The sequence below is a fragment of the Mauremys mutica genome, chromosome 4 (genome assembly GCF_020497125.1).
Source record: "Mauremys mutica isolate MM-2020 ecotype Southern chromosome 4, ASM2049712v1, whole genome shotgun sequence".
Lineage (NCBI taxonomy): Eukaryota > Metazoa > Chordata > Testudines > Geoemydidae > Mauremys > Mauremys mutica.
The window spans coordinates 61,739,405-61,764,245 of NC_059075.1; the positions used below are offsets into that span (position 1 = coordinate 61,739,405).

Here is a 24,841-nt window from a genome sequence, read left to right on the forward strand (position 1 = left end):
CCAAGTGCAAGTGATCCCTGCCCTCCTTCCACATACCAGCTCTGCAGATTGCAAATTAACTCCTCTGCGCATTCTACCCAACATCCTAATGTGTGAGCCCCATCAGATGCCACTGGCACTTCGGGCCCACTTCATTCCTAAGGCCAGTGAGGGTGGCTTCCTGTGTTTCCAGGCATTTGGTTTGATTTCTAGGCAGAATTCATTGTGATAAGTTATATGTATTTGTGGTTTTCCTTGCTTGATTGCTTGCATACTACCCATCCACCAGTGACATGTGAAGCCTCTCCTAGCTAGGAGGAGTAAACTTGTTGTATCAGTAGTCATAATCTTAGCCTTTTTGTCAAAGAGAAGAAGCAGGAAAGGATTTCTCAAGGTCCCTCCTTTCCTGCCCTCGCTCTCAAAGGTGATACATTATGGTGACCTTTCCACCAGTTGATTCAGAGTAGATGTGACTCTGAAGCCTATCAATTTCCAGAGCAAGTAGGTCAAAAGGGGTCACTAAAGAGCAGTGCAATATGATCTTTCTGCAAGGCCAGTACTTCCAGCTGAGATGGGCAAAGGTCCCAAAACATGTGATCTGGGAAATTGCAGGTTAGGGAAAAGAAAGAGCATTAAGAAGGCAGAGACACACTGGAAAATTGTGTAAATGAAGGAAATCTTCCGCAGGGAAGGAGCTGAGAGTCACTATGTCCAAATACTACAGCACAATAAGATGTAGCGCAGATAATCCGAGTCCCTTCTGTAGGGAAACCATAACTTGCACCTCTTGGATCTGTGGTATGCTGATTATCCTATATAAATTCTCTGAGAGGCTCAGAATGCTTTGTGACTCACCATCAGGGAAGCAGCTCACTCCAAAAGTAATATTGTCCATCGCAATGTCAGCTTGGGAATTCCAACCCCAGGTTGCTAGAAGCTGCAAGTGAAACCTTTGGAACAAGACAAAACTTTCAGAGACAGAGAGCACGTGAGCAAGAGAGAGAAACAAACTCTCAAAATAGCCACCCCATAATAACATTGAGTCAGAGTATTTCTTCAGGAGAAGCCCTGATAAGCAGTCACAAGGAGCTGCCACAAACCACCTGTCCACACTTCATAAGTTGTTAAGAACCCAGCATAGTTTCGTCAGTGCAACAGTTAATGGGATGCTAAGCAGTATGCAACCTACAGAGCGAGAGCGAGGGGGGGGGGGAAGAGGGGGACCAGTAAACTGCCCCATTTCATTCACCACAAGACAAAAGGAAAATATCCGTGCACAAAAGGCAAAAATTAAACCCAAAAACAAAACCCCAAGGATTTTCCCAGTACTTACAAAACAAGAGACAAACCTTGGGCCAGAGCCTCAGATGGTGTAAATGAGGTTAATCAAAAGAGCTACACCAATTTACACCAGATGAGGGACTGGCCCTTGAGAAGTTTAGCAGTAGCTCCCCAGCATGTTTACTTTGCTGGTGTCTTGCCCTTCTTAGGCTTGCTCAGCAGGAGCCATAAGTTAACTAGCTTAGCTAGACGGATGCCAGGAAGACAATGTGTGCATGAAGACATCACGTCACACACTCTGAATTCAGTAGGGGGAAAAATATGCTGTAGGGTCCCTTCCTAATGGATGAAGCTGAACTGTTTTTGATTTACCATCATAAATAAATAGATGTCTGACATCTAAATACATTTGGATCTCATTTAAAACACATGGGGAGAACCTCAGCTACTGCCACTGGCGAAACTCCATCATGATTTATGGGAGATGGAGCACTGACATGCAGAGCATGCTGTTTAAATATATTAACTGTACAGTTTGGGAACAGTCTTGTTCTAAATGAGAAGCAATTAAAATAGATATACCTGTCAAACATTGGCCCAGATTGCAGATGATGTAATGTGGTGTAGCTCCACTGACATCCTTAGGTCTACCCTGCTTTATACTAGTTGAGGTATGTTTAAGTGAAAAAATTCACAACTACAGCAGCTAGGCCTATACAAGAAGAACAATGCTGGTGCAGCATCAGTGTACTATAAACTCAGGGCCCTGTCAAATTTCACAGCCCTGGAGCCAGAGAATCAGCAGAGGAATTTGCCATTTGAGCCAGTTGCTGCAGAAACCCTCCTCGTAAACACAATCTCCTGCTTATTAGGGCAGTTTTGCTGACTCTACTGCAATCCAAGACTTTTTGGGCTCCTTGCCTGCCTCTCTTGTTTTCTGTCTGCCCATCTCTCCCCACAGAAGCAGGATTTCTAGCTGGTTGTAGTGGGAGTGCAGCATAGTTATGAGAACCAGAAGGAGTTTTATAGATAGTGAAGCTTCTGATCAAGATATTGAGCACTGAACCTTCTAGGCTGTCATCCTCCTCTCCCCTTTCAAGGTAGGAAATAATCAACCAGGAAGCTGAACTTTCCAAGAACTACTTACATGCTCCACATAGCCTGCCCTCAACTACCTAGTACTCCTTCCTTCTGGCCTCCACCAGCTTCTGCCTTTTTACCTGCTTTCACTCCTCACAGGCTTGATTATCTGGGTCTCAATTCACACTGTTCCTTCCTGTTTCCTGTCTTCTCCTACTCTACCCAGACCCATGGCTATTCCCCGTCCCGGGAGCCAGGAACTCTACCCAACAGCAGAGGGAGGAGGCTAGAGGTCTCCCTGTAGAAGACAGAAGAAGCATGGCATATTGGCCCAGAATTCCACAGCAAGGACCCTTTGAGACACAACAATACTGGATCCTGCATTAAAGTGGAAAGATGGCAGCAGCCAGAAATGCATCAGAAAGCAATTTACAGACAGAGATTTCTGTTTAATTACAATGAACAACACTACCTATCATGTTGGTCTAGATTGGGCTGGTAGCACCACTTATTATTAAGGTTGCCTTTATAAGCCCCTGCTTTTAGTTGTTTATAACTTCACCAAATTTTAGCCATTTGGGCTGAAATTTTCCATGCAGGGTGTCTACCTCAGGCTGATCATCATTATTATTTTTGATATCATTATTATTAAACTTCAGCCAAAATGGCTCAGTCATTTCTGAGAATGAGGCTGAGGAAAAATACATTGTCTTGCCCGTGTTAAAAAGTTCTGAAGACACCCTCTAGAACTCTCATGCTTTGGAGCAAGGGCTTGAAATTTGGCAGGAAAGTGTCCTTCGTATCAAGGATGTGTCTTTTGCCATCCCTGTGAACATCTGCTCAAATTTGGCCAAGTTATAAAGTTTCAAAAACTGCAATTTGCATGTGGTCAGTAGAGACTTCTTAAAGTTTAACAGCTAAAATCTCCAAATATTTCAACTATATTTGGCATGCACCAGCCCAGGGATGAGCAGGCTTTTCCCTGTAATTGCTGCTATAAGCTACTATGAGTTGAGCCAGGTCCACGTACCTCAGCTGACAGCAAGGGGTCTGTCTCTCCTGTGTTATACATGCAAATAAGAGGATGGAAGAGAAAACGGCATGATTCAAATGCAGAGGGGACAAGGTACAGATCTGTGGGGTGGAGGGAGTAGATTGGGACATGGAATTTGGGGTGGGGAAGACTGGGGCTGGAGGCTGACATGGAGGGAGAGGGAAACTGGGACTGGGAGTTGAAGAAACTGGGACAGGCCTGGCAAGGAGACTCGGACAGGAAGCCAGGAAGGGAAACTGGGGGTTTGGAATGGATTAGAAGCCAATGAGAGAGGACTGAGATCAACTAAGGAGCTGGGGGAGGGAGACCTGGGGCTGGTTGGACAGTGAGAGTGAGACTGAGAACTAGTGGGGCAGGGAAGTGGAGGTGCGGGAGGGGAAGTAGAGTGGTCTGTGAATTGCTTTCTGGTGAATTTCTGGCTGCTGCCATCTTTCCACTTTAATGCAGGATCCAGTATTGTTGTGTCTCAAAGGGTCCTTGCTGCGGAATTCTGAACAGTTTTCAAGTACTTAAAAGGTTGTTAAAAGGAGGAGGGAGAAAAATTGTGTTTTCTTCACCTCTGAAGATAGGAGAAGCAGCAATGGGCTTATATTGCTGCAAAGGAAGTTTAGGTTGGACATTAGGAAAAACTTCCTAACTGTCAGGGTGGTTAAGCACTGGAATAAATTGCCTAGGGAGGATGTGGAAGCTCCATCTCTGGAGATATTTAAGAGCAGGTTGAACAAACACCTGTCAGGGATGGTCTAGATAATACTCAGTCCTGCCTTGAGTTCAGGAGACTGGACTAGATGATCTCTCCAGGTCTGTTCTAGTCCTATGATTCTAAGAACCTAGCATGCTGGGGGAGAACTGGGACTGGAGGAGGAAAGTAAGTGGGATAAGGAGCCAGGGGAACACTGGAGGATGAGATTGGAGGATGAGATTGGGATTAGAAACCTGGAGAGTGGAAGTGAAGAGAATGGAACTGGGATAAGGAGCCAAGCGTATGGGGGGGAAAGGAATGGGACAAGGACAGATTGTAGGGGATGGGCAGAAGGAGTCAGGCTTGGGGGGAACAGGCAAAAAGGTCATTGTCCCCTAGAGCACATTCCCCTCCAGAGCCTGGAATGGAACCCAAGATTCCTGAGTCTTACCATAGCTCTGTTGTCAGCAAATATATTTGAAACCCACTAGTAACATGTCCCATCCCCTACTAGTGTGGTCCACACAGAGGACGACAACCTACTACTGTTATCAGTTATTCCCTTAGTTTAAGTAGCAGAGGTCTGTGCAGTGGATATAAAGGTTCCAACTTTGCTGATGACCCTTGTGGATGTCAATATGATGCCACATGATGGAATATTTGTTTTTTCAGTTTGCTTTTTTAAAAACCTAGTAATTACATGAGACACTACCTTAAACAACATTAACAAGGTTGCAAAGTCAAATACGCAAAATTTAGGAAAAGACAGAATGAAGGCATTGCCTGTGCACCCTTAATTTGGCCCTCTTTTGTGTTACAAAACACTCTAATTACATGCTTACATACTATAATTTCCACAGGATCCCTGCCTTATCTGTTGCATCCGAAGAAGTGGGTATTCACCCACGAAAGCTCATGCTGCAAAACGTCTGTTAGTCTATAAGGTGCCACAGGATTCTTTGCTGCTTCTACAGAACCAGACTAACACGGCTACCCCTCTGATACTTGCCTTATCTGTGTATAGGATGGACTGTACACTGGGGATGAATCAGTTGTGTAGTAAAGGAGGCCATTGTCCATAGGATGCCTGATGTCTTCGCTGGAAGTGGTGTAGTGAATGAGGCAAGGAATTGCAGGAAGAGAAAGGATGATCTCATGGTTAAGGCAGTTGAATGCTGCTCTGGAGAACTGGATTCTATCCCTGCCTATGCCACAGACTTTCCTATGTGATGTTGGGCAAGTCACTTGAACCAAACTTTTCACATATGGTCACTAATTGTGTGTTCTTCATCTAGGTTCCTGACTTGATATAGCCACGGTCTGATTTGCAGAAGTGCTGAGCACTAACAATTGCAAATGAAGTCATTGGGAGCTGTGCTTTTAATATCTAAAGTGCTTTATAATGCCAAGTACTTGAAAAACCAGGCCATAGGCATCTCAGATTTGGCACCGAAAATTAGTGCATAATTTTGACCTTAATCTCTCTGTGCCTCATCTGTGAAATGGGGATAATACCACCCCCTCACCTTACAGGTTGTTGTGAAGATAAATTAATGTTTGTGAAGCCCTCAGATACTACAGTGATGAGTGCCACAGAAATGCATATGTTAGTTAATACTTCTGTCTTCAGAGCAGGGCTGGACTGGCATGCAGTAAATAAAGTCTGGCACCACAAATTGAACAATGAGGATAAAACAACATACTGAATAGCTGCTCATTAAGTGAGCACCATCCATCCTGTGCTCTAAATGAGGTGGGGTACTATGGAAAAAATAGCATGTAATCATGTTACCAAAGACTATATCATAATGCATACTCACAAGGGGGGCAAATTAAGTTTGCACAGGCAACCTTAATTGTGGCATTTCTTAACTTTTGAGTTCTTGACTTTGCAATCTTAATAATGTTCATTTAAGGAGGTTTTTTGTGTGTGTAATATTATGTATCATTTCCCTCATTTTCTGAGCATTTTCCCATATATCTCATGCTGCCCCAGAATGTCCATTTTGCTTCAAAATTCAGCACTGCCATGATGCAGAAACCAAGGACCCTAGGCAGAGAAGTTAGGATCTGCTTGTTGCAGAATACACAAGGTCTTAACTATATCTCGACAGCCCTTGGAATTCCTTTCCGGGATTCCAAACAATTAGTGCCAAGTAGGAGCTCCTTGCAAGAAGTTTAATTCTAAACCAATTCATTGGTTACATTAACAAACTTTTACATGATCAGAACTAAAGAGCTGCAAACTGACAAGGTTCCATACTGCTCCTCAATATCATGCCCGAGCATTAGGCATATTGCCAGCATGAGGATCCACCCTATATTTAAGTATAGGTCAGGACAAAGATCTGTACTATAGTCTAAGGGTTGGAAAACCTGAGGCTCCTATATTAAACTAGAGATGGAGTTGAACAAAAATCCTGGATCTGAATTTTACTGGAGTTTGGATCTTGTTTCAAACTTTGTAACTGGTCTGTATTTCAAGCTGAGCCAAATCCCTAGATACCAACCCCTTGAACTCTGGGAAGGTTTGGATCTGGATCCATGCGCCCATCCCTATGTTAAATGGAGTCCCCTTTTTTCTTGACAATGACGTTTCAAAGTCGTTAGTTGTTGTAAATATTAAATGGGATATTTCCTTTCATTGTAACGTTTAATAATTAAAATGGACGCTAATTTTTTTGGTCAGAAATGTCATTTGGGTGAGGCCCTGCTGAGGAAGAATCAAAAACAGAAGAGTGCAATTTAAAACCACTCTCTCTGTGCAAAACTATAAGCTGCCAATATACTCTTCCTGGTTTGAAATTGATTGAGGCTGGGAGGGGGGATGAGAAAAGTCTGATTAAAAATACTTTGAGTTTTTATAGACTTTAAAACTTGACTCCATTCAGAAAAACAAATAAACATTAGCCCCATCTGTACAAAGGGTGAACACGAATGTACACAAGCACTGTTGTGCATGCCTGTCTGAGATACTTGAAGTTTCCAATCCACGTGCACACAGTGATGCTGCACACAAGCATCCATATGCATGCAAATCACTGACGTGCACGTGGATTGGAAACTTCAAGTATCTCAGACAGGCATGCACAATAGTGCTTGTGTACATTCGTGTTCACCCATTGGGTCTTGTGCTGAGCTAATTTGGGGGGTGTGCATTAGTAAATGTGCACATGTGTGGCCTTTTGAAAATCTGGGTATTTTTCATTTTAGAAAACAGACTTTTCTTTAACATATTCATTTTGTATCCAGTCTCAGTTAATCTCAAACAGCAATGGATACATAAAAGTCCATTCAAGCAGTTAGAAAGATGGAGTAATTTGGATGATGTGCTGAATCCATAGAACAGATAGGGGTGAATTATGTCCTAATGATCTAACGATATTTATTCATATACCTATGTGACCGATTCACCTATTCACAATGCAGAATTTATTAATAGCATTTTATGGATCACTTTGTTTACCACACCCTCAGTCAAAATCCGACCTTTTCCCAACACTTTGCATGTGATAAGAACAAATTGTAAAGTTAACACAGTGTTCCATAATGTAGCCCAGCTAATACAGCCAATGCAAAACAACAATTCAGCTTGAACAAACAGTAAATCTAGGCTCTGATCCAAAGCTCTCTGAAATCAACGGGAAGAATCCCGCTGACCACAGCAGGCATTTGATCAGGCCCCTCGTTATTTTATCCATTGCCCCTCTTTGGTATTATAAAAGGACCAGGGGAAGTTCTATATGTCACCATCAGGTGGTGATAGAAATGTCTGTATCCATGAGAGCAATGATTTAAGAGGATGTATTCCAACAGCCATACCTACAAAACCCCAGTATATGTGACTGTAAGAGAGGCACTGGAAGAAATCAAGAATGCAAACCATGCTCCACAACAGTCCAGCAAACAAATGTGTTAACCAAGGGCATTCTTACCTGTTCTGGAGCACTGGCATTTGCAGTGTGATGAGAAACCAGCGGTCACTCCAGCTCCCTGTTCTTTCCCACACCAGAAGGGAGATACTGACTCCACCTGTCTCTTCCCGGACAGAGAACGAGATGGTGCCATTGTAACTGCCAAAAATATGCACTGAGAATTGGATCTGTAATAAAATAGGAGGAAAATAATGGCATCCTGTGGTGAAAGGAGGGTGGCAATTGAAAAGATGAATTGTCTTTAATAACCATGCAAACCAGCCTTTAAAATGGGAATCTTTGTGGTTCATGTCACCTTCTGGCCTTGGCCCCTCTCCTGGATGGGTACCAGATGGTTGTATTTGGATCCAGCTGCTGAATCCCATGTGCTTCTAAGACCTGCTGTGTCTGGGCAGTGACTGATCACGGTTTCTAGCCCTGAGTCTCTCAAGCACACTCCCAGGTGCAGTCCCCAAGTCTGACACCCTCCCAGGGGAATGGGACCCTGCAGTCTGGCTGCCTGGAGCCCAGAACTAGTGCCCCAGCCTTCCCAAGCCCCCAGTTGCTTGGAGATGTTCTCTCAGACTCTACCTCACTATGGGAGCTCTGGTTTCCCAATTACCCCTCTCAGGGACAACATGGCAGTAAGATAAGGAAACAGGCTTAACAAAGGGAATTTCTTAACCACAGACACTTTTCCTCTTAAATAGCATTAGGACTATAGATCTTAGGAAAACAAACTCCCGAATGCATTCTCCCTCAATGTGCTGACCACCACAGTGAGTGCTAGGTTGGGTCTGAGTCCTTAGGCCAGATAGCTCCCCGTGCCTGCAGCGATGGAATGGCCCCTCCTCGAGAAGCAGCTCCCTTAAATAAATGCTCTCCTCTTTAGTTCATGTGGTTAGGCTGGGCAACTGCAGCTCTTCCAGTCATGTGCTTAGACTGGGAGATTCCAACCCCCTTCTCAGAGACAGGTTTCTGCTAGAGTCAATTCAAAGTCAATGGCCCCTGTAGGCAACAAACCTATTGTTTCACTAGGGAAGACTCATTCAGAATTGATAGCCCTTGACGGCTCTCTCCTTGCTAGTCTCTTGAGGTGTCCCAACTCCCTGGCATAAGCACCCACTATCCAGAATACACTGTTCTTAAGAACATAAGAATGGCCATACTGGGTCAGACCAAAGGTTCATCTAGCTCAGTATCCTGTCTTGCGACAGTGGCCAATGCCAGGTGCTTCAGAATGAACAGAACAGGTAATCATCAAATGATTGTCAGGATTTGACTGGTTTTCAACACCATCCGGATGTCTTAACCCAAGATGGAGGTTACAATGCAAAGTGAAGGTTACAAGGAAGATTACAATAAAAAATGGTGCTTCCAAAACAATATGGAGTTTACAGTTTGACAAAGACATACCCCTGGTCTCTCCCCCATCATTGAAGGGGAATGGAGAAGGCGTACTTGAGGAACCTTCTCACATCTCCTCACGAGATAGAGAATCTGCTATAATGTTTGCATCCCTTTTGACATGAATCACCTCCATATCATAACATGGGTGCCAGACTCTATTTTAGAAATTTGGCATTAAAGCCCTTCCCTTGGGAAACATGGTCCTTCCAAGTCTCATTAAAAATACTATATACATCAAGGCAAATTCCTCCATCCCATATGTCATACAGTAAATATCTCAATAACCAAACCAACATATAGTATTCATCAAACATCACAGAGCAGTTCCAAATCTGTCACATATATCTTCCCCTTTCAGAGCACACTGAATATATATATATATATATATATATGGAGTTCACACACACACCCATTGCCCCAGAACTTCTGGGTTTGAAGTTGAGACTTGAACCTGCCACTTCCTCCTCCCTCCCATCTGCTAGAGAGTGGATGCTCCTTCCTTCCTTAATGTGCCACCCACCAAAAATATATGTTGGGATTTCTCTCCCACTGGAGTGGTGTATGAAGCACCCCCTTGAAAGGCTGGGTGGTCAAGACAGACCTAGCCCCCTGTGAAGCTGGTCTTAAGCAAGCAGTAACTCCTGAGCTCTGGTTACCCCATGTCAAGTAGGGAAGGGATTCAGGGCTCCCCAGCTCTGGCATTCCTTCTCAGGGTCTTGAATTTCACCTGTGGGCTGTGTGTATATGAGGAAACCATTTCCTTCCTCGGGGATTGTTTCCTCTCTCTGCCCCATCTTCACGAGGGTCAAGAGCTGGGGTTCCCTGTGGTAACACCTCCCTTTCTAAGGTAAAGGGAGGCAGGGAACTGAATCTGACCTCTTTGTGTCTGCACTTGAGCACACCTGGCTCACTCCACCTGTAGGGAACTGAGCAGCATTCCTCCCTCCTCCCAACACAGGTTCATTTGTGTTCTCACACTCACCTCTTCCATGAGTGATCAAAGTCACCTGTTCACAATGTAGTACAACTAGACTCTGGCTCAAACTTACAACATAATTTTCCCTAAAATATCATGGAATATCTTCTAATACTCCCACCATCAGCAACCCTTAGCGCTCCTGGGTATTTACAACGATCTGGCCTACAGGCGGACAAATGGGGGGTTTACTCTTGGAACTTGTAGCCACATCTGACTGCCTTCCAACACCTGAAGAGATTTCAGCAGATGGGGCTTCACAGGAGTGTGGGCCGTGCTGGTGTCCCTCCACCGCAGAATGTCACTGTATTAACTTCTGCCTTCACTCCCCATTGGGAATCTGGTGTTTCTGTTCCCATGAGGGTACAGCGAGACAAATGTACTAATGCCTGAGATGTGAGCTCAGCCACATGTACACTATATGCCCCAAATGAGTCAGCTGTGTTACTCACTCCCTCCAGTGGCCAAGTAGCAGATCCTGCACCCCCTCCCCAGGCTGGACAATCTGTATATTAGCCAGCCATGGAACAGCCACTTGTGCCTTGTTCCCTGACCATCAAAACACTTCAGATCTCTGAGGTCTCTCTTGCCCATGGTGGGATGCACCTGCATGCCCACACTTCGGGGTCTGATGCTTGGCTAGGTGGGCTGTGTGGTCAGCCACTCTAATTTCCAACGTTCCCAGGCTGTTTGGCATACAGAGAGATAGGGAAGGTAGCCATCATACAGGCACAGGGACCTGTAAACTGAGGATTAGCTCCACAAGGATGCTAAAACTGAGCAATATACCTGGTAGTCTCCACTGGCAAGACTGGCTGGCAGGCTGGCACTGTAAGCCCTCGCAACATCACCTGTCTGATTGCTGTCTGCTCGCAGGTACAGGAAGTGCCCTGTGAGCAGAAAAATTAATTAGAAAAAAAAGGCATAAATTCATCCAGTCAACAAAAAATCTTTGTTGACAGATGTTCGCTTACTGGATACCCACTGCCTGCTGATTAGAGAGGAAGCTTGTTTAAAAAAAATCTGGCATTTTCTTTTTCATGCATTTGTAAAATAATTTCACGACTTTGTGCTGAAACCTGTGTGACAGAAGGGCATGATAGAAGCTACATTAGGGAATCAGCATGGATCTCTCACCGAGGTGGTAAACTCAGATACATTGGTGCCCTGAAAACCTATGGAAAAATGGATTTTAGCAGCATGGGAGCTGAAATCGCAAGACCTTCATTGGTCCACCAGTGAGTGCACCTCAGACAGCACTTCTCCACCTTTCCAAACATTGGCCTATGGGCACAAAAACTGGAATTTACAGTGAGCTCTTCCACAGCCAGTACTCCTACCACATTCTCTCCAGTGATTCTTGCTGGGAGTGACTTGGACTGAACTACCTGTTTCTGGTCCTTTGTCCCCAGAAAGGAAGGTCTAGCTAGGTTCTCAGGAGAAAGAAAAGGACTAAGAGAGAGGAGCAATGAAACTGCAACCCTAGGGCCTATGTTACAAAAAGAATTGTGCTAACTCATGGTTCTAAGTCACAGCTAGGGCAGTGTTATCACAAGCGCTTTCTATTCACGCAAGCAAGAGAAAAAACATGCTATATCACGAATGCCCCTAATCTTGGCAGAGAACCTTGAACCAGGATGGGTTTTTAGCCCTAGTTCACAGAGGACTCTAGCCTCCCTGTGTGTTACTTTCCAAGTTGACGGATGTTCTTCTGGACCTTTTTTATATAGGTCTTTGAACCAGGACTGAAACCACAATGGGCTCAGTTTAAACACAGTCCCAGCTAACGCTGATGAACACAAAGGTGATTTGGTGAGGTGGGTCAAAGAATTTTAAAACCATTTCCCAAAAAACATGTTTGAGACTAGAGAGAGAGAGAGAACACGCCATGAGGAACATACCTCTGGTGGCTAGCAAGGCAGATCCCATGAATGGAGCTTCTTGTGTCATTTCTTCAAAGCCCCTGATGGACCAGGAGGGAGACACAGTGTCATTCAATATCCAGCCACAGGAACCCTGCTCAAAAGAACAGTGTGCCCCTGCCGGGAGACTGTCTGCTGGAAAGGATTAGAAAAAATGGGGGTATTTCACACAGAGCTAATTAGGGAACAAAAGAGCAAGAAAACTGTAAAGTCAGCTATGGTCACTTTCACTATGTTTCCCTAGGGAGCTACAAAGTAATAGCCTATTGTCTTCTACCAAGAGAGAAGGTGGGTGAGGTAATATCTTTTATTGGACCAACTTCTGCCGGTGAAAGAGACAAGCTTTTGAGATTACACAGAGCTCCTCTTCAGGTCAACACTGCATATTAGTCTTCTACCAAGAAACGGCAAAATGGCTTATTAGTTTATTTTCATGTATAGTAGTCACCATCAAAAAGTTAATACTCATCACTTAGTAGGATGAGAGATATTTCTTATTCTAAGTGCAGTGGAAAACAGTGGTTCCCGAGAACCCATCATGTGATAACTGTTTGGTGACTGCTTTATGGGATACCAACAGATATTCCAGGGGTCCCCATGTCCTATGTAAAGATGGTACAATGGCTGATTATAGTAACTGTGAGTAAATTTAGAACAAATAAAATGACACTTCCTCAGATGGCGTATAGTCAGCCTATGGAATTCTCTACCATGCTGCATGAGTAAAACACTGTATCTGCATTTTTGAAAGGATAGTTTTCTGACCAGTAACATTTGTGGTGATTCTAAGGATGGTCAGTTCTTCCAGCCGATCGGGATAAGGTCTGGAAGGGATTTCTCCCCCCAGTGAGACAGGTGTAAAAAGAAGAGCTTTTGCCTTCCTCTGAAGTAGCAGGAACTGCGCCCGGAAGGATACCAGACTTAGTAGGCTAATGGTTTCATCCTGTATAGAAAGTCCTATATTCCTCATCCCAGGAGTGCATTCCGTATGGATATCCCAGGTCCAGGTACCCAGTTAAACTAGGTAGACAAAATATATAAGTAATCTCTATGTGTAATCAATTTAATTAATCTATTTCACTTTCTAAATTATTATTCTTCCTGATGGGCTGAAAAGGTAGAAAGCAGTTTTTTTAACACTATCAGTCTGGTTTGTAGCTTTTTGATTAAAATTGTTTCTATATGCACCTGGTGTGTTTGATAGGTATATTTTATTATATAAAGCAATACATACATACAGTGAGTGGTTAGGTTAATCTGAGGTGTCTACTTCTAGTGGTATCTCAAGGGATATATTTCTTGACAAGTTATATGATACTAGTAGTTGGTAGATGGTACAGTGACCCACAGAAATTCCTGGAGAAATACATCCCAATTCTGACTATAGAGTTGGTGGAATACCCTTTTTTAAGTGCTCACATGACCAGCCTAGCTGAGCCGTCTTGGTCGGTTGGCTTTTGTGGTGGGGTGGTTTGACTGATGCAATTGGGATGACAAATGATACCGCTAGGAGAATTCTGCCTCCCAAAATTAAAAATTCTGTGCACAATAATTTAAAATTCTGACTATTTTATTTGTCAAAATAACACAAGATAATCACACTCCTGCTCTCAGCCCCGAGCCCCAGCTGCCCAGGTCTGACAGTAGGAGACCCAGTTGAATGTAACAGGTGTGGGCAGGAGTGCTGGGGGAAAATAACAAATTCTCTGTGAAAAAATAAAATTCTGTGGCGAAGATAAATTCTACGCAACTTCTGCATTGCGGCGTGGCACAGAATTTCAGCAGAACTAAAATGAGGAACGACTGAAGGAACCGATTGAGGGAGCGGGTTTCTTACTCACCACATATGGCCTCTTCATCCTCTTTGGCAGGGCAATCACTGTGAAAATCACAGACCTGCAAGTGGCTGACACAGCCGCCGTGTGGGCAGGGGAAAGTGGAGCCCTTGTCATATGTGGAAAGATCCTTGCTTTCTTTTTCTAAAGGGTACAAAGAAAGAAGCCCAGAGAGAGGAGTCAGCAGGTGGTCTAGAGCAGGGTTTTGGTTTGGATGGTTCCTCAGTCACACTCACGCGCCTTCCCCCTTGCTACATTATAAAGACAATCAGTCCATATAATAATTATTATTAATAATAATAAATACTCATTTAATTTCAATGTTTGTGCCAGAAAGTCTCTGAACCTGTAACAAAATGTCTCCAAAAAAGAAATTAATGAAAAAGCAATGTGGCCCAATGAACAATCAGTAGAACTAGCTTGCAAATGAACCAAACTGGTACCACCTTCGTAATAGTAAATAAACATCTTACAGCCCACCCTAAACCAAAAATTAATCTACAGGCAAAGGAGGGCAGCAATTGAAAGGTGCAGACCCTGCACTGAGAGGGCCCTGCTCCCTGTTCTCTCAAGACTGTGTCATGGGACTGTCAGCAGTTACAGTGAAGCTGTTCCCAGATGTTGCTAAAGATAGTCCTCCTAATAGACTCTATATCATTTAAGGCTTTCAATAAATGTGAGACCTTGAAATGCATTCCCTGGATAATAGATAATCTTTATGGCTAGTAGATTTAGCACTGGTTTCATAAGATTCCCTTAGGGCACTCGGGTTATCAAATTGACCTGATTTATTGTGTTTTTTCCCAATTCCCTCCCACCATCTCTCCATACTTCTTTGTACTTGCATGATATTCAAAACTACAGCCATGTCTATAAATTATCCTCTCTGGTTTAAATCACTCAAATTTCCTGCCACAGTGGGGTTTTATTTTTTGCACATAACACTTCACACACATAAAACCCATAAATGCTCGAACAGACAAGAAGATTATATCCAAAATTTAGATTTTGTTTAAAAAACCTAAAGTAAATAAAACAGAAAAAACTAATAGGATCAGAACATTTAAAAAAGTCACTGAAAACAGTATTTTGTTGGATATTTGTAAATTTAAAGCTTTTTCTGCAGTTTGCAATCCAGAACCAATAGCATTATGCTAGTGCATGAGAACCGTAAAATGAAGCTGAATAAGGCCCTGATCCTGAATGCTGCTTTGAGCAAATGGACCCTTGCACCTGTAAGGAGCATTACTGAAGTCAGTGAGGCTCTGCACAGGTTCAGGGGTCTGTCTGCATGTAGCACTTAGTAGGATCAGGGCCTATAACAAGGTGAAACTGCCCAGGCTAGTTTCATTGCCAAGCTGAATGAACCATATGAAGTAAAAAGCAGCATACATGGTGGAAAACAAACTAAATTCGAATTGTTCTCTTTTTAATAATCTAAGGGTACATCTATACTACCCGCTAGATTGGCAGGTAGTGTTCGATGTATCAAGGATCGACTTATCGCATCTCATCTGGACGCAATAAATCGATCTGCTAATCAACGCCCGTACTCCACCTCGGCAGGAGGAGTAAGCGGAGTCGACGGGGGAGCCGCAGCAGTCAACTCACCATAATGAGGACAGCCAATTAAGTCAAACTAAGATACTTCAACTTCAGCTACGCGAATGACGTAGCTGAAGTTGCGTATCTTAGTTCGAACCCCTCCGCTAGTGTAGCCCAGGCCTAAGACAGAGATTCTTAACTTGGAAGTGCCAAATAGGTTTCACGTAGACAAGACCACCTTCCTTCTCTTTATGACTTTATGATGGAGGGGGTTGGGAGGTAGCAAAACCTTTTTCTGTCAGAACATAGGGTCACAGTATGGAAAAGATTGGGAACTACTGATCTCATGTGTTAGTGACACAGGTAAGGGTTTTTTAATCTCAACAATGGCCCTCTAAGTAAAGAAAAAAAATCAAACCTTTATAAACAACACAGACATTTTGTTTTAAATGATTCATGTGTGCTTTTAGGGCTATGTCTACACTGCGGACCGTAGAGAGCACAGCAGAACTGCTACAGCTGTGCTGCTGTAAGGTCTCCCATGTAGCCGCTCTTTGCCAGCTGGAGAGAGCTCTCTTACAAGCATCATTAAACCACCCACAATGAGCAGCATTAGCTATGCTGGCAAGAGAGCCTCTCCTGCCAACATGGCACTGTCCACACCAGAACTTTTGTTGGTAAAACCTATGTCGGTAAGGGGTGTGAAAAAAAAAGTTTTGCAGACAAAAGTGCTAGTGTAGGCAAAGCCCCACTCTCTGTTAGAGAGACAAGCTGGGTGAGGTAATATCTTTTATGGACCAATTTCTGTTGGCGAGACAGAAGCTTTTGATCTACACAGAGCTCTTCCTCAGATCTGGGAAAAGTACTAAGAGTGTCCCAGCTAATTACAAGATTGAACAGATAGTTTAGCAAAAATAGTTACCACATATTCTAAGGGACCATTAAAAGTGAAGTGGCGCATTAAAACCCCTGTAGTCTTAGGACAAAAAACAGGGTTAGAGGGTTACAGATTGTTGTAATAAAACACAAATCCAGTGTCTTTCTAAATACCATGGTTTTTAGTGTCTAGCAAAATTATGAAGTTATGTTCCCAGGCCTGTCTTCTGAAAGTGTTATGCAGGTTTCCTTTGAGGTTGGAGACTGATAGGGCAGATATAGAGTGATCGTTTTGTGAAAAGTGTTCATCCAACAAGTGATATGGTGTTTTTGTCTTTTATTATTTCCGTGGGTGAGTTCATTCAAGAGCATAGTGATTGTCTAGTTTCACCTACATAGCTGTTATTGGGGCATTTAGTGCAATGGATGAGGTACAGCGCATGTTGTGATTGGAGTGCATGGGACCCATGGATCTTGAAAGGTGTGTGCAGGTTTTTCATCTGTAGTTCTGGCAGGGTCTGGTGCCACTTTGAGTTGGTGGGTCCTGGTCTGTGTGGAGCTTGCTTCTGATGATGAGTTTGGACAGGTTGGGAGGTTGTTTGAAAGCCAGAAGAGGGGGTTTATGAAAGATTTCTTTCAGGATGGGGTCACCATCAAGTATGGGTTGTAATGGTTTATGATACCCTCTATGGATTTCAGCATGGGGTGGTAGGTGACAACTAGGGGTATGCAGTCAAAGGGGGTTATTGTGGCCTTCTAGATCATACTCAGCAATTTTAGTTAGTGTCCTTTTTTTAGTTTCTGGCTACATTCATTTAGATTTTCCAGCTCTTGCTAGATGTGTGGAACCTACCATGGAAGCAGTCCCTGAACTGCAAGGATCCCAATGCTAATAGACCAGCCCCTTGTGCTCCACAGGTTGAATACAGCAGGGAGATCTCAAAAGGCCTCTCCACTTCGCCAATCTGAGCCATGAGTACTTTCCACTTCACCCTATAACAAGACAAGAAACAGCAATCAGAAACATGTTGAACACCTGGGTACCTCACCTGCTTAGGCACCTTTGTAAACCCCGCTAGGTGCCTATCTACATCAGGAGGTAACTAAATACCTTTAAATAGCTGGCCCATGATGCTGGCTCCCTTCCTTGTTTCTAGCAGTAAATGGTTTTAAAAGACAGCTAAAAATACATAAAATACATTCCTAATATTACATTTCCATGCAAGAAGTTTCTGTGCTAGCCACTGAGATATTACGTCATTGTCAAAGGTCTATGGATCACAAAAGGATGGGAGGTGGTTCACACAATGGTGAATAGGAGGTTTGCACAAGACACTCGATTAAGATGTGGTGCATACTATGAAAACATGAGAACCCCTGTTATAAGCACACAAAATTGTGTAGAAATGTCAGCAGCTTTAAGTGTTTATGGCCTTTCCCATTTACGTCAGCCTGATTATCTACCTAATTCATTGCCAGTGTTTCACATCAACCACACACCCTTCCTCTGTCAGAGGATGCTGCTATCCTTCCCCATCTTCTCTCCCCCACCATCCCTTTGGCGGTTCACCGGCCCCTAATCAAAACGAGCACAGCCCACAGCCCTCAGCCCTCTCAGAAGATGAAAATGTTTCCCCTTTTCACACTTTTGGCATTTCATGAAGAATTCTAGCTTTCCCAAGATTGTAATATCATTTCATTCCATTTCAGAAATCTTCAGCACTGAAACACAACTCTATTACATCTGCCACAGAGCTATGTAACCAAGAGCCTCCAGCAGTGAGATGTGATTGTTTTACTGCTTATTATATTACAGTATAGCCTCCAGGAATCTTCAGCACTAAGCTAGAAATGCATTTCTCTCTGCCATAACACCACACAAAATCCAAGACCATTGAGCCCTGGAACACAGTGCCACCATTTCCATTATATTACCTGATATACTATAGCCACCATGTTCCTCTGGCACAGAGACACAGCTTTGTTACCTCCACTGTAACACAGCACATTGCCCGCATTCTCCAACTGAGTCACCACTGCATTATCACCCCAGAGCAGCCAGGAACCTCTGATACTAAGGCCTGGTCTACACTAGGACTTTAATTCGAATTTAGCAGCGTTAATTCGAATTAACCGTGCACCCGTCCACACCAGGAAGCCATTTAATTCGACATAGAGGGCTCTTTAGTTCGAATTCTGTACTCCTCCCCGACGAGGGGAGTAGCGCTAAATTCGACATGGCTATGTCGAATTAGGCTAGGTGTGGATGCAAATCGAACTTAGTAGCTCCGGGAGCTATCCCACAGTGCACCACTCTGTTGACGCTCTGGACAGCAGTCCGAGCTTCGATGTTCTGACCAGCCACACAGGAAAAGCCCCGGGAAAATTTGAATTCCTTTTCCTGTCTGGACAGTTTGAATCTCATTTCGTGGTTGGACATCGGGGCGAGCTCAGCAGCAGCACCGGCAGCAATGCAGAGCTCTCCAGCAGAGGAGTTCATGTAATCTCTGAATAGAAAGAGGGACCCAGCATAGACTGACCGGGAAGTCTTGGATCTGATCGCTGTGTGGGGCGATGAGTCTGTGCTTTCGGAGCTGCGCTCCAAAAAACGGAATGCAAAGACCTACGAGAAGGCCTCCAAAGCCATGAGAGACAGAGGATACAGGCGGGATGCAATGCAGCGCCGCGTGAAAATCAAGGACCCCAGACAAGGCTACCAAAAAATCAAAGCGGCAAACGGACGCTATGGAGCCTGCCACCACTGCCCCACCAGTGACCATGGACTCTGACGATGGGACAGTGTCGATGGCCAGTTCCTCGGCGATGTTCGCGGACGGGGAAGATGAGGAAGGGTTTCTGGAGGACGAGGCAGGTGACAGCGCTTACAACGCTGGTTTCCCTGACAGCCAGGATCTCTTCATCACCCTCACGGAGAGCCCCTACCAACCCTCCCCGGCCGTTAACCCGGACCCTGAATCAGGGGAAGGATCACTCGGTAAGTGCTTTAAACATGTAAACTTTTATTCTTAATATAACAGGAATCTGAAGTATGTGAAAAGGAGGTCTCTATATATATGGGGATAAATCAGAAATCCTCCTGGGAGATCTCCACGAAGCTCTCCTGGAGGTAATCGAAAAGCCTCCGCAGGAGGTTCCTGGGGAGAGAGGCCTTATTGGGTGCTCCGTGGTAGCACACTTTTCCGCGCCAGGCTTTCATGAGGTACTCAGGGAGCATTGCCTCCCCGAGCACGGCTGCATAGGCCCCTGGTTTGTGCTGGCTTTCATGCAGCATGCGCTCTCTATCTCCTTCAGTGACCCTCCTCAGGGCGATCTCGCTTGGCGACTCCTGCATCTAATTAGGAAAATTACCATAATGTTACGCCTGGTCCAAAGTATTTTAAAAAAATCTCCGGACAGACGGCGTAGCAGAGAGTCAGCACACTGCTGCGTGACAAGCGTAACGGGAAGCCAAAGAATCAAATGGACGCTCATGGAGGGAAGGAGGGGGGGGGGCTGAGGACGCAAGCTATCCCACAGTTCCCGCTGTGTCCGCAAATCATTTGCATTCTTGGCTGAGCTCCAAATGCTTCTAGGGTCAAACACAGGGTCCGTGGTGGTTCAGGGTATAGCTCGTCAATGTACAGCCACCCCCCACCCCCAGAAGGAAAAGGGAAAGAAATCGTCTCTTGACTCTTGTAAATGTCACCCTATGTGTACTGAATGCTGCTGGTAGACGCAATGCTGCGGCACGCTACGGTAGCATCCTCGCCCCCCCTCCCCCGCCTCATGGGTGACTGATGGTGCAAAACGACTGGTACCCGTCCTCATCATCAGTAGATGATGTAGTGCAATAGGACTGCTACCTGTCCTCATCATCAGCCCATAAGTAGACGGCCTGCTAACCGTCTTCATCATAGCAACAGGGGGCTGAGCTCCATCAGCCCCCGCCCTTCATGTGTAAAGAAAAGATTCTGTAATGCCTGGACTATCATAGCAGCTGGAGGCTGCCTTACCCTCATTTCATTTCCCTAACAAGTCACTGTTTCTTATTCCTGCATTCCTTATTACTTCAGCATACAAATGGGGGGACACTACAACGGTAGCCCAGGAAGGCTGGAGGAGGAGGGAAGCAACAGGTAGGGTTGTTGCAGGGGCACCCCCTGTGAATGGCACGCAGCTCGTCATTCCTGTGGGATCTGACACAGAGCGGCTGTGCTCTGTAGTTCTCTGATACACTAAAACCCTAGTACAGTTGCCCCATATTCTAGGCGGGACTGTTTCTATTTTTAGATACCATAAAGGAGGGATTGACTCGGGGAGTCATTCCCAGTTTTGTCTTTTGCGCCCCTGGCCAATCTCGGCCAGGGGCACCTATGACAGCAGCAGAAGGTGTAGTGCAATAGGACAGCTACCCGTCATCACCTTGCCAATTTACATTGGCGTGGTTGATGGTGCAATATGGCTGATAACCATCTCTGCTGTCATGCAAAAGCAAATGAATGCTGCTGTGTAGCGCTGCTGAATCGCCTCTGTCCGCGGCATCTAGTACACATACGGTGACAGTGACAAAAGGCAAAACAGGCTCCATGGTTGCCACACTATGGCGTATGCCAGGGCAATCCAGGGAAAACGGGCTCGAAATGATTGTCTGGCATTGCTTTCCTGGAGGAAGGAATGACTGACTACATTTACCCAGAACCACCCGCGACAATGAAATTTGCACCATCATGCACTGGGATCTCAACCCAGAAGTGCAATGGTCGGGGGACACTGCGATGGGGTAGAACAGGGGCAGAGTTTATGCTTTCCGTATTGCCTGCTGCAGGAGTGCGGACGGGATAGGTGCTGTGCATGGTGTTGTTCACAGACACAGACTAGACTGTGTTCATTGTTCGCAGAAATGTATCTTTGCAAGGAATTCACTCCCTCTTTCCCATCACACAGCTTCGACTGTCTCCAGACCTGCCACAGCATCCCCCTCACAGAGGCTGGCAAAGATTAGGCGGCGAAAGAGAAAGACACGGGACGAGATGATCGCTGAAGTTATGGGGTGCTCCCGAGCCGAGGCGGACCAGCAGAGCCAGTGGAGGGAGACCCTCTCTCAGCAGCAGCGCTCACACAGCGAACGGGAGGAGAGGTGGCGTGAGGAAGACAAGCAGGCGACTCAAACGCTGCTTGGACTAATGAGGGAGCAAACGGACACGCTCCGGCGCCTTGTGGATGTTCTGTAGGACCGCAGCCAGGAGGACAGAGCCCCCCCGCAGTGTATCTGCAACCACCCTCCCCCGCCACAAAGTCCCATACCTCCCGTCACCCAAAGTAACCAGAAGGAGTGGCGCCAGGGGCCGTGAAAACTGTCACTGCACTCCAGCAGAGTGCTCAAGTACCCAAAAGCTCTCATACCCTAATTTTTGAGAATTCCTTCCCTTCCTGACTCACCCTAGCCCCAATCCCAGTTTCATCCCCTGACTGTCTGGTTAATTATTAAAAATACTTTGCTGTTAATTACTGTTTCCGTCATGCTTTTTTACACAACGTTGCGTTTGAAGGGGTGGGTGGGGAAGGGGGTAGGGTATTGCATAGGACAGTCACCTTTAGCAGGGTACAGAGACGGGGGCAGGATCAGCAGCAGGTCACACACACAGTGCAGTCAGTAGGCACCCTGGTCAGTATGGGAGGTGGTTTGCAGGTTCTGTGTGGGTGGGGCGGGTACGTGACTTTGTAGCGGGGGAGGGGGGTTACAGATCTCATGCAACGGTCCCTGTCCTGGACCACAGAGCCACGCAGCAGAGGAATCTGTATCCGTCCTCCCCCGCCACAAGGCCACATAGCCCCCGAACACAGAGTCCCAAAAAGGAGGGATGGCAGGCTTCGTTGAAACAACCAGTCCGGCACTGCAGACCGCTCTGGGAGCAGGAGCCTGTCATTCCTCAAGTTTAGAGGTGGTCTTTACATCACCGCACACCCTACCCAGCACAGTCTGAGTCCCAGTTTCAACCCTTTAATGCAAAGTCATCAATAAAGAAACCTTTGTAAAGTTACAGGGGAACATGTATTTTATTTTTAAACGTGTGTTGGAAGTGGGGGAAGCGGGGTGGACGGGGTATGTAACTGCAGATGCTGGTCAACAGTAACTTGGTAAAGAAACAGGGGCAGGTTCAGCTTCTCTGTAAAGAAACTGAACAGTCACAGGTCACGCTGCTCGCTGGTACTTGAAGAGTTCCTTGTCGCTGTGCAAGGTGCCTGCATAGGGCTTCACGAGGCAGGGCATTAGCGGGTAGGCTGGGTCCCCGAGGATCACTATAGGCATCTGCACATCCCCAAGAGTTATTTTGTGGTCCGGGAAGAAACTACCTTCCTGCAGGCGTCTAAACAGAGCAGGCGTCCTGAAAACACGCGCGTCATGAACTTTGCCTGGCTACCCGATGTTGATGTTGGTAAAACGTCCCCCATGGTCCACCAGTGCTAGCAGCACCATTGAAAAGTAGCCCGATTTCTCAGCAGCTGACTGTGGAAGAGGTGGACGATAAAGTGCGAGGAGTTGACAACGGCCATAACTGCCGCGGGCTCCGTGCTCGCAGTGCTGTGGTGCCCGTGCTGTCACTGAGCAGAAAAGTGCACGAACAGATTGCCCGCAGGCGCTTTCTGGGAGGGAGGGAGGGCGTGATTGACGGTTCAATGATGACAGTTACCCAAAACCACCCTCGACACATTTTTCCCCCAGCATGCATTGGGGGGAAATCCCAGAATTCCAATGGGCAGCGGGGAGTGCGGGAACTGTGGGATAGCTTCCCACAGTGCACCGCTTCCAAATTCGACACTGGCCCCGTTACTGTGGACTCACACAGTCGAATTAGTGTTTTTAGTGTGGATACACAAATTCGACTTCATAAGGTCGATTCCACAAATTCGACTTAAGTTGATTCGAAATAGTCTTGTAGTGTAGACATACCCTAAGTCACAATCACATTACCACCAGTCTGTATTGCAGCAGATCATCCACAAATCTCCAGCACTGAATCATGACTGCATGACCTCCATTATATATTATAGTACTGTCTCCAACAAGCTCCAGCACTGAGACTTGACTCCATTAACTCCACTATACAGTATGATAGCACAGCACCTAGAAACTGCAAGTGATATGTAGCTTTGCATCACCCAGAATGCTTAGGTGTACACCTTGTTATCAAGGAGCACTGCCCAGATATTCCCTAGGGCAGCTGTATTCTGACACACACCCTCAGGTCCAAAATCCAACTGTGGCAAGTTCTCTATATGCATAAATATTGCACTTTCTTTGCTTGGTCCTGGTATCCAAACAGGGGCTATTCAGAGCCAATTTAATTTTCTTAATGGAATCAGGAACAAAGCCTTTAGTATATACAGCAGAAGATGGATCATTGAAGCTGGCTTTCAGATAAGCCCAGCCTGGCAATACCTTTACTATCGATTTTACGTCAGGCTAGAGCTCAGTAAACTGGTTAATATTACTACTCTTCTAAATACAGACACTGAAACTGCTGTGTACACTCTTAGGGGTTCTCAGAGCCTGACATGTCTCTGGGCAATTTGCAAGGACAGAATAAGAGTATGGACCTGCAAACAACTTGATGTTTAATTCAAGACAATTCAGGATGCATTGTGTGGCCCCAGTAATTTCTATTGTTCATCAATATTCTTAGCACTAGGAGGCTTGCAGCCTCTCTGTCTCCCTCCGTTGAACAAAGCCCCTTCCTCCCAATTCTGACCAGTCCCGTCTACTCAGTGCCTTACTATCTCCAACAAAGAGAGCTGCTGTTGAATTTCCAGGAACAATATTTAAGAGTCCAGACAACAATTGCTTTATTAAGAATGATGAGTTCAACTACATGAGCGGGAGAGTTGGCATGTTCTCTAAGCTAGAGGGATAGATTCGGACACAGATGTGACACTATGCTAAATCAGAGTGCTTTATTAGAAGCATTAGAATTAGAAGCATTATAGACTCATAGACTTTAAGGTCAGAAGAGACCATTATGATCATCTAGTCTGACCTCCTGCACAATGCAGGCCACAGAATCTCACCCATCCACTTCAATAACAAACCCCTAACCTATGTCTGAGTTACTGAAGTCCTCAAATTGTGGTTTGAAGACCTCAAGCTGCAGGTAGTTGATTGGTGGCTGGTGTGACAAAGGCTACATGAATAACGTAGCTGAAGTTGACGTACTTAGATCTACTTACCGCAGTGCCTTCACTGCAGTAGGTCGACTGCTGATGCGCCGTTGACTTTGCCTACGCTTCT

General features: G+C 45.3%; 1 protein-coding gene across 3 annotated transcripts in view; it reads right to left on the bottom strand.

Moving 5' to 3' along the window:
* LTK (leukocyte receptor tyrosine kinase) overlaps window positions 1-24,841 on the bottom strand; it is a 163,414-nt gene that overhangs the window by 58,615 nt on the left and 79,958 nt on the right. For 2 of the 3 annotated variants that reach the window (XM_045016813.1, XM_045016811.1), the window contains exons 5-10: window positions 17,408-17,547; window positions 14,140-14,277; window positions 12,278-12,433; window positions 11,166-11,266; window positions 8,012-8,178; window positions 835-929 (exon numbers count right to left, since the gene is read on the bottom strand). In XM_045016813.1, coding sequence (XP_044872748.1) covers window positions 835-929; window positions 8,012-8,178; window positions 11,166-11,266; window positions 12,278-12,433; window positions 14,140-14,277; window positions 17,408-17,547 — 797 coding nt within the window. The remainder of the gene's footprint in view (window positions 1-834; window positions 930-8,011; window positions 8,179-11,165; window positions 11,267-12,277; window positions 12,434-14,139; window positions 14,278-17,407; window positions 17,548-24,841) is intronic. The other variant, XM_045016812.1, reaches the window with a different exon arrangement.